The 13,032-nt window shown below is 37.1% G+C and overlaps 1 protein-coding gene across 20 annotated transcripts in view; it reads right to left on the bottom strand.

Annotated features, from left to right (window-relative positions):
• Nucleotides 1–13,032, bottom strand: part of DST (dystonin) — a 310,440-nt gene that overhangs the window by 118,652 nt on the left and 178,756 nt on the right. For 17 of the 20 annotated variants that reach the window (XM_075414628.1, XM_075414638.1, XM_075414643.1 and 14 more), the window contains 4 exons: nucleotides 12,610–12,693; nucleotides 12,411–12,518; nucleotides 11,570–11,668; nucleotides 202–336 (listed from right to left, as the gene is read on the bottom strand). In XM_075414628.1, the coding sequence (XP_075270743.1) occupies nucleotides 202–336; nucleotides 11,570–11,668; nucleotides 12,411–12,518; nucleotides 12,610–12,693 (426 nt within the window). The other 3 variants (XM_075414626.1, XM_075414627.1, XM_075414646.1) reach the window with 2 other exon arrangements.

The raw sequence follows: 13,032 nt of genomic DNA, 5'->3' as shown, positions 1-13,032 counted from the left end.
CCTGAGTAACGTGTTTGCGTCCCTAAACACTGATGTTCATTTACCCGGCTCTTCACTCACAACCAAATGTGAAATTACATCTGTAGTAAAATGTGGATGGCGATGTGGAGGTAAAAAGTACTTATGCAATATTTTGTCATTCGAATCAACACAAAAAGCTAAAAAGAGGAAGTGTTATTTTACCAAAAGACATCTGTGTACCTGCTGCTTAGGCAAATCTGTCTTTTCAGCTTTTTCTCCTTCTTCTTTGCTGAGTGTCTTGCTGAGGTTTGACACCCATTTCAGTAAATCCCCAGCTTTCTCAACATGTTCCTTCTTTTCTTCTTCCACTGACTTCTGATGAGCACCACGAATTGTAAAAAAATATGTAAATGTAAATTGTTGGAATATTTAACATTCATGTTCATAGAAACACAGTTCTACCACAATGGCAGTATGATCATGTAAACAAAGTGATTTCTTTTTATTTATCACCACATGCATTACTATGACACTTTGATGTAGGAACAAAAATGCCACATAATTATAGACATAAATGATTTGTAATTACGATTACGATGCTTATTCATACAAATGTACATTCATTATAAAATGATTGATATTAAGAAAAAACACAGCTTCCCAGCCATTACTCAGCAGATAAAAATCTAACCAACATTTGCATATAAAGTATCTTTGAATTGCTGCCTTTGCATTACCCTCAGGTGTAGATATGTACAGCCTGCACAGGATATTACTATTTTGCAATCTATGAACATGGATTACTAAATTACAGTTAGGAAGAATACACTGCTTTTATGTCTACAGAAACAAAAACAATAAAAGTAAAATCCCAAGACTTCATTTTTTTTGTGCACAAGAAAATATATTTCTTTTTACAGTAGTACAACTTGTTAGTAGTTGGAAATTTATCAATACTTTAAAAACAAGCTTAAGGCCTTCCATGCATCATAAACAGAGCAAAAAAACATTTATTTTAATGATTTTTTTATTTGATATGTAATTGTAATTCATTGGCCTATTAGAGCATGAAAACTATTCTAAAAAAACCGCAACCTGAAGTGAGAGGAAAAAAAAACAAGATATGTAATTTTATGATGTGACTAGCCCATTAAAATTAATGAAATAGCAGTGTGAGAAAAGTTTCTTGTGCATACATGTTTACTGGATGGCAGATTTAACCCTTGCATGCTCTTTTGCCACTTTTGTAAAATAAATTTTATTTGCAAATTGGTTTGTGATATTAAATGAAGTAATCAGGTCACATAGAATACTGCACTGTCTTCATTTGCAAAATGGACACCTGATTTTTAATATAAGAATCCCATCCTAATCTCACCTAAATCTACCCATTTGCACTAACATTAACTTCGCCATCCTCAGTACAATCTCTGATTTATAGTACCTACCTATAATATCTTACAATGTCAGATAAAGCCTTCAGGTAAACCCTGAACACATATCTGCATTCTGAAATTACGAATCTGCCTAAGTTTATCTAAATATTTCAACTTTATAACAAATAATATATAAATCCAGGTTTCACATTTTAAACTAATTAGTGGTCTATATTAATTAGTTTTACAGCAACTCATTATTACATTAGACAACACATTTACAGTTTTCCATAAAGGTCATCATAGATCTTTTTCCTTGACTTGAATGCGTTTTAAAGCAGGCCCCAAAATGAGTACCAATATCTTTGTTCCATTATGAATTGTAGTAAAGACTGGAAATTCCCGTTTTCATGGGCTGAGCTGCTTCCAACAGTCGCAGCCCAGTGTGGCAATCAAACACAGCTCTGTCTAAAGCTTCTTTATAGGTTAACTTCTTCTTCGTTTTTGGGCATGTTATAATTTTAACATACAGTTTTTCATCTTTCATCTTCGTAGCTGTGACAGCATCAATAATACCACTCTTAATTGCATCCTCCAGCGTTAATCTGGAATGAGACTTTGGATCTATCAACCCACCAGTCAAGTACTGGTATTCCAGGCAGCGCATACCCATTTCTTTGTCTACAGCATTTAACTGCATAGCTTCAACAGCTGACAGAACTGTGTTCCTTACAGGGTGAATGATCCCGGTAAAGACCAGTTCACACTGCTCGATTTGCTTGGCACAACCATCATCAATTAACTCCCTTTGGAGGGCTTCTGAAACATTGTACCTTTTCCCAGTAAATGGATCAATTATGCCTCCTGTACTAACCTGAGCTTCAAGACATCGGAGGGCAGTAATTCTATCTACCAAGTTTTTGCGGGAGGCTTTTAAGACTGGAATTCTTTCATTGGTTTCAGAAAGCCAGAACCCTGCAATAGGGCTGTTTAAATCTTTATTTGGCTGTGAACTGCTAACTAAAATATCACCAAGCTCATTAGCTGTGATTAAACCCTCCTTGTATTTATTGACTAATGCTCTGCCAATTCTACCCCGATTTAAGCTCTCCTCAATATTAAACTGTATACCAGTTTTAAGATCCGTAAGCAAAAGAAAAGAATTCCCATCAGAGTCAAAACATGTAGACTCCTTCCAATCAAATTCCTGTTTTGAAAGCTCAAGATATGTAGCTTTATCAACATAATTTTTTTGATAAGCCTCATATGAAGTCATTTCAGCGCCTGTTTCAACATCTACTACAGAAATTTTATGACTTTTCTCTGCTGATGGGCTGCTTATTTTCCTTTCACCAAGTGGAAGCAGAAAGCATTTACTGCTTACACTGAACAAACACATTTTCAGCAAATCACAGTAGTACATCACTTTCCTGCAATTTGGATTGTGAAAACATTTTGCATTACTAGAAGGTTCATGCAAAAATTTTAAAATTGTGTTATTAAGCAAGCCAAGCTGCACAGCGGTTTCTGGAGGTACACGGACACTTCTTACAGGATCAATCACTCCCCCACTTGCAATTTGAGCCTCAAGGATACTTTTACCTTTTTGTCTTTCTAGAAGTCGAGCTTCCATAGCCTGATACACAGAGAACACTTTCCCAGAACAGCAATATCCCAAAACAGCTTTCTCTGCCTCAAGCAGTCTACTCTTGAATTCACTATCTGCAAGCCCTCTAATGACTGAATCATCAACAGAGAATTTCTGACCTGTTGTGGGATCAATGATGAAACCAGTAGCTGCCTGGGCCTCTAAAAATGCTAATGACAATGCTTTTGCTATGATCCTTCTCTTTGCTGCTGAAGCAAATGAAATTATTTCTTTGCTGGATTCAAGGTACAGCCCAGCTATAGCTGTAGGTTTAGTTAAAAATTTTTCAAGATTTTTCTGAACTTGATCAATAGTTTTCTGCCCTGAACGGAGCTGCTCAACTGTGAGCCTGTCTAGAAGCTTAACTTCAGTCAACTGCCTGGCAGTTACATCACATCGGAGACCTTGAAATTTAATATCATCACATTCCTCCGTAAAATATTCCAACTGAGTGTCATCATCAACAGTTTGCAAAATCTCTTCCCCTAAGAAAGAGCTCATCTTTGCAAAGTCTTCTCTCCTAAACCTTTCGGATGTTTTGTATCCCTCAAACATCCTCTCTTCATTACCAAAAGGCTTGTCCTTTTCTTGGTTTAAAGTTGTGACTTCAACATGCATGTCATACTGCTTGTTCTTCGCTATCTGTGAATAGGAATTTTTTGACACAGTGAGAAATACATCTGCAGAACTATGCTGTATACAATTCACTCCTAAATCCACCACCAGAGAAATAAAAGGGAGAACATGAATGTAAGTCAGAAAGGAGAACTGCTACTAGCATTGGAGAGCAGAGAAATATAGATAGCTAGAATTTTAAAGTGCACTTGCCATTTCAAATCTTTATTCAGTAACAGCAATATGACTAGACTCAGCAACAGTAACTGCTGCTTGTCACCTTACCAACTTAGCGCTGTTAATCAAAGCTCATTTGACCAATAATGATCCAATGGTGTATGTGAATTCCTATCTCCAATACAAAGATTTAAAGTAACATGTCTTAGATATTAACAAATCTGCCACAAAGGTTTAATGAAAAGCTTCTTGTGTAATGTAAGAATGAAGGGGTCCCCTTCACCAAGGTAAGAATATCAGAAATACTAGAGAGAATGCAGAATAGTGACAAAGCATAAATAAAACCAAAATAGACTAGTAACAACCAGCACTAGGAAGGCAAACCCTCACAAAACATAGTGTGTACCTCCAAGGGATGCAGTTTTACCACTCCTAATTCATGTTTCTTGTCTTCTCCATGTCTAACAGTTTGTCTGGAACTGTGCAGGTTCCTGTTTCTCATTTTTTCCCCTTCAGATGTTCCAGAGATTTGGCTTGCTTTATCAAAAGTTATCTGGAACTGCGTACTTGTTTGAGAAACAAACTCTGTGAAAGATTGTGGGCTTGCATCTTCTTCTAGCGACTGGTTTATTCTTGACATCTGGAACTGCACCTCTCTCGGTATCTTATCATCAGCACTCACGTACAATGTGTTTTCTTCTATCTGATCAGATTTAAAACCTGATCTCTCTTGTTTCTGCCTTAACAAAGGTGAGCTAGGCTGTGCATGTGGAGGAAGCTGCCCAAATTGTCTAGCTGTGGTGTCACTCAGGTAATTGAAATCATTCCCTCTTCTCTCACAGCTCAATTTAAATCCAGAATCTTGGAGTTTATTATTTTGCTGAACTTCATTCTGAAGCAAAAGAAACCTGTGTTCGCTCTCCTTGACCTGCAGGTCCATTTTGTGTTTCAAGCTCTCAACCGTGCGCTTCTGCACTTCCAATTCTTCCTCAAGTTTCCTGCACTTCTGGTGATAGTCCATTTCAGCCTGCTTCCCTTGCTGTAGTTGTTCGTGACATTTCTTAAGCCTTTCTTGCAGATCTTCCATTTGTATCTTGTACAACGTGATGTTCTCCTCAGCCAAATGCTTCTCCTGCTGAAGAGTAACACATTCTAGTTTTATGCCAGAAATGTCCTTTTCTGTGATGCTGTGGGATTCCAGTAATTTTTCAACTTTTTTCCTAAACTCCTCTGCAGAGTGTTTAAACTTGATGGATTCTTCCTGAAACAGAATCATCTTCTTGCGTGCCATTTGTTCATCCAGAGTCTTCTGATGGAGTTCATCCTGTATTTTTTTTAATTTACTACTTAGCTCTTGTATATGGGCTTGTTGTAGTTGTATCTTCTGCTCATTCACTCTCTTTTCCATAGTTAGAGCGTTCATTTGGGCATTTAGATTTTTAACTTCCCGGTCAATGGTTAGGGTGGAAGCACTTTGTTTATCACATTTTTGTTTATATTCACTAGCCAAGTCTTTTGTTTTTTCTAGATCAACTTCTAGGCTTTTGATTTTACATATGAATTCTTGCTCAATTATTGTTTGCTTGTGCAATTGTTCATTTGTTGTACGCAATTGCTCTTTGAAACCATCTGCTAAGGCTTTTAATGCATCATTCTTCTTCTCAATACTTTGTTTTTCCAAAGCCACCTTCTCTGATTCAGACTGAATTTGCTTCATCAGTAGTTCTGTTTCAGTATTCCATTTATTAAGGTCCTCTATCTTTTGTTTCAACGTTTCTGACACCTGATTACTTTTAGCTAATTCATTCTTCAGCATCTGAATTTCCTGCTGGTTTTCTTTCTCTGCTCTTGTTTTTTGAAGCAACTGTTCTTGAATCTTCTTATATTGGTCTTGAAGATTATTTGCTTCTCCTTTGCATGACTGTGTTCTGTGTTCAGCTGCCAGCTTCTCTTTTTGAAGAGAACTGATTTGTGAATTTAAATGTTTGATAGTGATCTCAGTTTTTGTCTGTGATCTAGTTAATTCCTCTACTTCTCTTTTTAGCTGTGTCTTCTCTTGCTGAACGGATTTCAGCTGCTCCTCATAGCTCATCTTAATTTTCTTAAGGTCTACAGCTTCTTGCATCACCTCTTCAGCTTTACCTGTGGTTCTATGCAGCTGCTTGTCCAGCTCTTTCAATTGTTGCAAATATCCCTGCTCTGCTTGGTCTTTTTCCTCCAACTTCATTTTTAGGCATTTAAGTTCACTATTGACTTTATCTAGTTTTTCTTTTAATAAACGAGACTTTTCTTCTGTTGATGATTTCTGAAGCTCAGTTTCATTCAGTTCATATTTCAGGTCTTTAATAGTTTTATCAGCTTTTTTGTTAGCAAGGGTTAGCTCATCTATCTTCTGTTTAAGCTCTTCCACTTTTCTAGCCTCTTGTTCCTTCTGGAAACTTGTAATTACAGAATCAGTCCTACACTGGCTGCCTCGTCCAGCTGTGAAAGTTGGCAGCGAAGTTTCTCTAGTTACAGAGTACCTGCCTTCAACAACCTTCCTTCTGGCTTCAGTTTTCTCTTTTTCTTGCAGCTTTATTTCTGATAGATTCACTCTAAATTCAAGATCTCGTTCCATTTGCTTTATCAGTTTCATAAGTTTCTCCTCTCCTTCTGTTTTTTTCTTCAGCTCCTGCATTAAGGTTTTTTTTTGTTGCTCTAAATCATGAAGATTAGTATCTTTTCTTCTTAGATGCTCTTCAAGGTTTCTTCTGGTAAAGGTGCTTTCTTCTATTTGACTTCGAAAAGCACGGAGGTTTTCTTCCATTATACTTCTTTGAGTCTCTGCCTGAAAAATGAGCTTCCTTACACACTCCAACTCCTGCTCTGCATCTGCTTTCTCTTTCTCAACATTCTCTAGATCTATATGACACTGCTTTGCCTCTTGTTCAGCTTTGGTTTTCTGAAGACAGATCTCTTCCATGTCCTTTTGCTGCTTCTTCCGCTCTTTTTCTGCAGCTTCCCTCACTTTAGGGAGCTCCTGTTCCACCTGGAATTTCTGTTTCTTCACATCTTCCAACATCTCCTCAAGTGTTTTTACCTTTCCCATGAGTTTTCTGTTCTCATCAATTATGCTGTTTTGCTGTGCCATTAGATTTGAATACGCCTCACGCACTGATGCTTCCTCCTTCTTTAAAATCTGTAAAAGAACGAGATAAGTTGGAATGTACTTTTTGGAATACAGCATATGAAACATGTTAGGCTCTTCAAAAAGCAGAATGGAAAGTACTTACTCATATATATACGGTATGTCCAGAAAGTAGGACGAGCAGTTCCCACCACCATCACCTTCTCTTGATACAGTAAGCTTCAGAAGTTACCATTAGCCAAATATGAAACCCTTCATAAAGGCATCCACAAAGCGAAGAAGTCCTGAAGCCTCTCACTTCAGTCAGATGCCTCTTAGTGGTAAGCAGCGTCAAACAACAGCTCGCATATGCTTTTTCTCCAAACAAATAGTTAGAGCAAACAGTGAGCCAAACACTATGTGCAAGAATTCCCAAGCAGTAAGTGGCCTACCATTTCTGGATCAGTTCAGCAGGCCTTGGAAGAAGGATTTTATTTGCTAGCACAAATAACACAAGAGAAGTTTAGAAATCCCCTCCAAGAAAAGAATCAGTATCTGTAGCTAGAGCCAAGATGCATCAGCTCCAGAAAGAGAAGTATCTAAACCCCAGGACTTCTATGCTCCGGACTGTGCTCCACAGTCCCAGTGCCTCCATGGGCTCAGCTGGGGGATGGCAAGAGCACAGCTGCTCTGCAGTGCAGACACCAAAGTATAAACACGGTAATCGGGAAAAGGCTAGTGAAAACCAGTTGGCTAGTAGTCTCTGTATGTTGGCAGATCAAGGGAAACTCTTATAAGCAAGATGTGTATTCATCAGCAATAACATGGTTGAAATCATACATACCTTGTCTTCATTAGCACTGTTACAACGTTAGTTAAGAAATGTGAGATAACATGAGGCAAGAACAGACCTATAAGCCTATGATCATACACACATGGCATGAAGGGTAATTACAGCAACATTTTCAAACAAATGTTGGTCTAGTTCAAATTTACCAGATTTACTTGATTTTTCATGATATATGAAACTTATTTCCTAAAAGGCTAATGCAAAGGCAGCTTCTTCAATTCCTCTCCGTATTTCCCATGTCACAATCTTGAACAGACCCCAGTGGATACACAACATTTAAATTGATTTCTTATCACATCTCCTTTTATGCTCCCATCGACACAAAATCTAATGTAGTATGCTTGAAAAAGAATAACTAAAAATAGAGATACTACTTTCATTATTTCTAATTGACATGGCTGAGCATCAGCTGGGTGGAGAGCAGGATGGTACTTAAATAATAATACAAAATAAACATAAAAATAAATTTATAAGAATTTAAAAAATTAAGCATCTCAAAATACACAGTAATTAATATATCATTAGCATATTAATTGTTTAAATTATGTTCAATCAACTTTAAATCACTTGACCTTGACATATTTTGCGATTCAAATGTTGATTTAGATTGGTTCAGAATCATTCTTAAATTAACTCTTTCATTTGCATTGCACAAAAACTCTGGTACCTTCACAATAGTTGTGCTCCTTCTCTCTTCATTATTTCTTTTTTTTTGCTTTTCTTTTTTTTCAAGTGAGGCTTTTCCCCCTGTTTTTTCACAGGATGTTTTCTGGAGTTGATTGTTTTTTCCAGGTACCTTTGTCCCCTTACCTGTACTGTCCATTTCTGCCACTAGCCATAAGTCTTTACATTTCTGACCCTGTTCTAATCTGTCTTCTCCATGCCACTTCTCCCCCCTCACACTTAAATTGTCCAAATCAGAAATTTTACCCTGTGATCTTTTTTTCTCGCTTTCTTTCTCATCATGACTCAAATGTTTTGCTAATGCATGTTCTGATAACGGAAAACAATCCTCTCCTCCAGAAATAATTTCTGAGAGGGCTATATTTGCATTCAAATCTCCAGCATCTCCTAAAAATTCTGTACCTAACCTTGGATCACTCTGCACCGGTGACAGCTCAAAATGTAATCGATAAGATTCTAGGACTTTTGCTGCACACTGATTCACTGAAATATTTCCTGAAGAAACCGCCAAAATTTCTCGTGTTGTACTCTTGACTTCATTTGGATTTAGATTTGATTTTTCTAGGATTTCCCTTCCTGCTATAAAGTAACTTTTACCCAGAGATGGCCTGTGCAGTTTGTTTGTATCCCTTTCAAGACTACTAGAAACACCTGGACTGCTCACAGATTGCAAATTTAACTTGTTTTTTACACTTCCATTGTGCGCTGCCAGTTCTCTAAAAGAGGACGCAACTTTCTCTGAAGGCACTGCATCTCGTACACCTGGAAGAGAGTTGCCTTTTTCACCACACACTTGAAACTCTCTGTCTTCAGAGTTCAAAGTATTATGGCTATTATTTTCTGTAAAGCAATGTTCTTTATGCCAACATTCAAAATGAGTTCTTGGTGAAAAATGTTGCTGCTTGTAAGGGTTGATATTCAGGGCATGCTTTCCAGTTTTTGGAGTAACATCATCACTCTTCGTTGTTAGCTCAAAATTAGATTCTGATTGCATCTCACATTCTTCCTTTGCTGGAACATCAGTCTTTGCCTTTCTTGAAAAGTTTTTTCCTGTGGTTTTGTGTATCACTTCCAATTCAGGCAACTTCTTTGATACTCCCTCTGTTTTCTGCCTCTCGCCATTAACAACTTGCTCATTTAACATTTCATCAGGATCCTCAACCACACTCACACAGATCTCAGCTGAAACAAAACCATTTTCTTCTTTACTTTGATTACCAAAACCCATTAAATTCTCTTGCTCTGTATGTAGCTTATTTTCTCTGTTGCCACTAATGCTACTTTCTTGACCACTGAAATTTAAAAATCGCTTTAACGTTCTATCAGTTTTGATTTTATCATATCTGTCTACATCTAATCTTCTTCTGTGAATTTCCAATTTATTTTCTGCATGTTTAGGTGAACTGGAAGAGTTATCTTTTTGCAAATATTCCACATCCATCATGCTCTCATTAGGTGTGTCTTCCTCTCTGAATTCAACAGCTTCATTACACCCCAAACGCTGAAAGACTTCAGTTGACTTCACAGGTTGCTGGAGTTCACTCTCTTCTGGTAAGCTCTGAGCACGACAGCACATGGATTAAACTGATATATGATGGAAAGCATCTTATTTTTTCCTTATTCTGTGCATTAATGCCATTACTGTGACTTAGGAAGAAAGACTGGCATGGAAGAAAATCTTGGAACAATCACAGACTTCAGAGGTCTGATCCCAGAAGAAAAAAAATTATCATTCCTCCTTTGAAAAGGTTTATTCATTTTCTGATTTGCTACCCTGATTACAAAGAAAAAACCCATCAAATCACGCTGAGACTGGAAACCTACTGAGGTTATCTTCAAAGAAGCTATCAAAGATTTAGAAGGCTGCTGGAAGGTGAAGCAGGCTAGCAGATGGGAGGTGTCTGATTTCCAAAAAGCAGTCCTGGAAATTCGGAGCAGACTGAAACTCAAAAAATAGTTTAAAACATTCCATTTGCTCCTGAAGAACGTGAAGCCTATCGGCATTCACAGGTTTCGTCATCCTTGTTTCAATTCTTGTTCTTTGTTTCACTTTTTATCCTGGATACCACCAGCATTATTAGTCATACTGAATTATTAATTATAATGGCTACTTATCGACAAACATTATATATTTCCATCAGTATGCTCCACCACTTCATGATGCACAGAGATACATGCTGTTAATGTTAGTTTGTCCAGAGGGATTCAATAGCAAGAAAACCCAGTAAAGCAAAGCCAGTACCAGCATTCTATAACGTTTAAGAACTCTGTTTTTCTCTGCAATAACATGAAAATTTATTCTCTTACAAGAGTGTTTTCCAATTTTATGTAACTTACATGGTCTACATTTAATATGGGCGTTATTCTAGAGATATGCACTGTATAAACAATACTGAAACACTGTAGTCCTTAAAGAGTGACTATACGATCTCTTTCGGAGAGAAACATTTCAAAAGAAAATGAAGTATTTTTTTCTCAATTGTGTGGAAGTTTGATTCCGCAGCAAGCATGTATTTTGAGTAATTTGTCCGCTCAATTTCAGTAACTTGCTCTTGTTAATAAGATTCAATATCTGTTTGACCTCAAGGAATCAACACAGTAGAAAGGTAGATGGAAAAAAAAAAATCTAAACATGTCAAAGGAACTTAAGAAATTAATTAAGAGGCTATTGCATCTCCCTATTTAAGAACTCCATTATATATTGTAAAGTGGACCAGAATGCATACTATGGAATATTAAGGCCTACATAGCATATAAACAGTACGCGCACACTAAGTTTGTCCTCATCCTAATGTCTGCATTTATCCAAAAGATTGAGCCCTAAAATATTAAAGTCTTAAAATGTACCGTATGTAACTACATCTCCATCAGAACTTAGTGAATCATAAGATCCTTCTAGCTGGAAGAACTGGTAAAATGTATGGATGGTATAGGATTTTGCTTATTTGGACGATAATGGTGTAATTTCATGCTCCTACATTCCTGTATAAAGTGCAGTATTTTAGGAATTTTAGTCTTTTGATGCTGTGAAAATCACTTTCACTTTCTATCACTTTCATATCTGTTGCTAACTTTGTAAATAATTCCAGCCGGTATAATGCTGTTTGCCTAGCTATTCTTTTTGCTCCGTTGCCTGCCAGGGTATGACCTACCTCTTCCTCTTCCAGTCTTTTCAAGGAGTCACCTGCAAACTTAATGTACTGGATCATCGAAGTCACTAAGGCAGTATAACGAGTTCGTAAATCCATGAACTGTAGAGAAACAAAGGGGGGATGGGGGGAAGAAAAGAGAGGGTAACACTCCCGTTAACACTCAAAGAAGTGATAAACACTACTCTAGAACCTATCCTGATTTTGATTGCAAAATCCTGACTGTGGAATCCAAAGTGCTAATTTTGACTCCAAAGTTGAATGCCATCAACAGGGTGCACTTGCACAAATAAATCCCAAGGATTTATGAGGAGATCCATAAGGAGACGAAACAAAGAATATGTTTTGACTTCATAGTCACCTGGTTCTTCGCCCCTGAAAGAACAAGTTATAAGATGGACAAGCCGTGCTGGTCACTACTCTTCTGTCTACCAGTCAGCAGGGAGACAGATTTCCCTTTCCCACCCAAATGAGGCTGATTTGCCTTGGAATCTGTCAAAGTGTCCAGACCTGGTAAGTTTTACCATAGCAAAAATGAAAGCTCTGATGAAGATCCAGCCCAGAACTAGTTCTAAATAGTTTTAGTGAGGTTCATTTCGCATACAACTTTTCATAATTTGGGGGACTTTTGTTCATCAACAGCAATATACTGTCTCATTATGTAAATGCCACATAATGACCAATAGGATATTTATCACATCATAGATCTATAGAGAGACAAAAATAACCTTGCTTGGGTTACTCTATTTAATAATTAATGAATCCTAAATCCCATTCTTGTGTTTACTCTGTTTTAAGCAAAGACTCAAAAAAATCACATTTCCCTGCCATACGAAATCCTCACCTCTTGAATAATGAAGTCTGATGAGCTTTGCATTCTTTGGCGTTTCACTGGAGATTTCTGTTGGGAGTCAACCATAGCTCTGTAAGTCATAGTCTGCAACTCATAGTCCTGTAAAAAGAAAAACCACAAAATGATCAGCATTTCACATGATATTGACACTAAAAAAAAAAAGGATTCTAAGTATAACATTATTTATTACCTTCACAGCAGCTGAGTATTGTTCCGAATACTTCTGGCACTCATCTATTTTGCTTTGTTTCATTTCAATCTCAGAAACCAGCATCTGTAAAATATGAATCTTCATCTTAAAAACTGATTTGTATTACTATTATTACTTAGCATTTATACTTTATCTAACATCATGAATTTTACATAATACACTCATTTCCACGTGTGCACAAGTAACTACATGCTCAAGCCCATGTCCTAGCTTTGTCAGGCTTACAGAAGTGAAAAAACCCTGTCAGGTTTAGTAGCTGGTGAGTGAACTTAAAAAGAAATTAGGAATATACCACTTCATGCATATAATTTGTTATTCTATTCAAGCTGCATTTCCTCCTTGCAGGAGAGAGCTGTTGAGTTTAGCCCTGCCTCCATGAAAATATTTCTATGTCCATAACTA

Source organism: Opisthocomus hoazin, chromosome 2, assembly GCF_030867145.1.
Source record: "Opisthocomus hoazin isolate bOpiHoa1 chromosome 2, bOpiHoa1.hap1, whole genome shotgun sequence".
Lineage (NCBI taxonomy): Eukaryota > Metazoa > Chordata > Aves > Opisthocomiformes > Opisthocomidae > Opisthocomus > Opisthocomus hoazin.
This window is presented reverse-complemented; position numbering and strand designations above follow the sequence as displayed.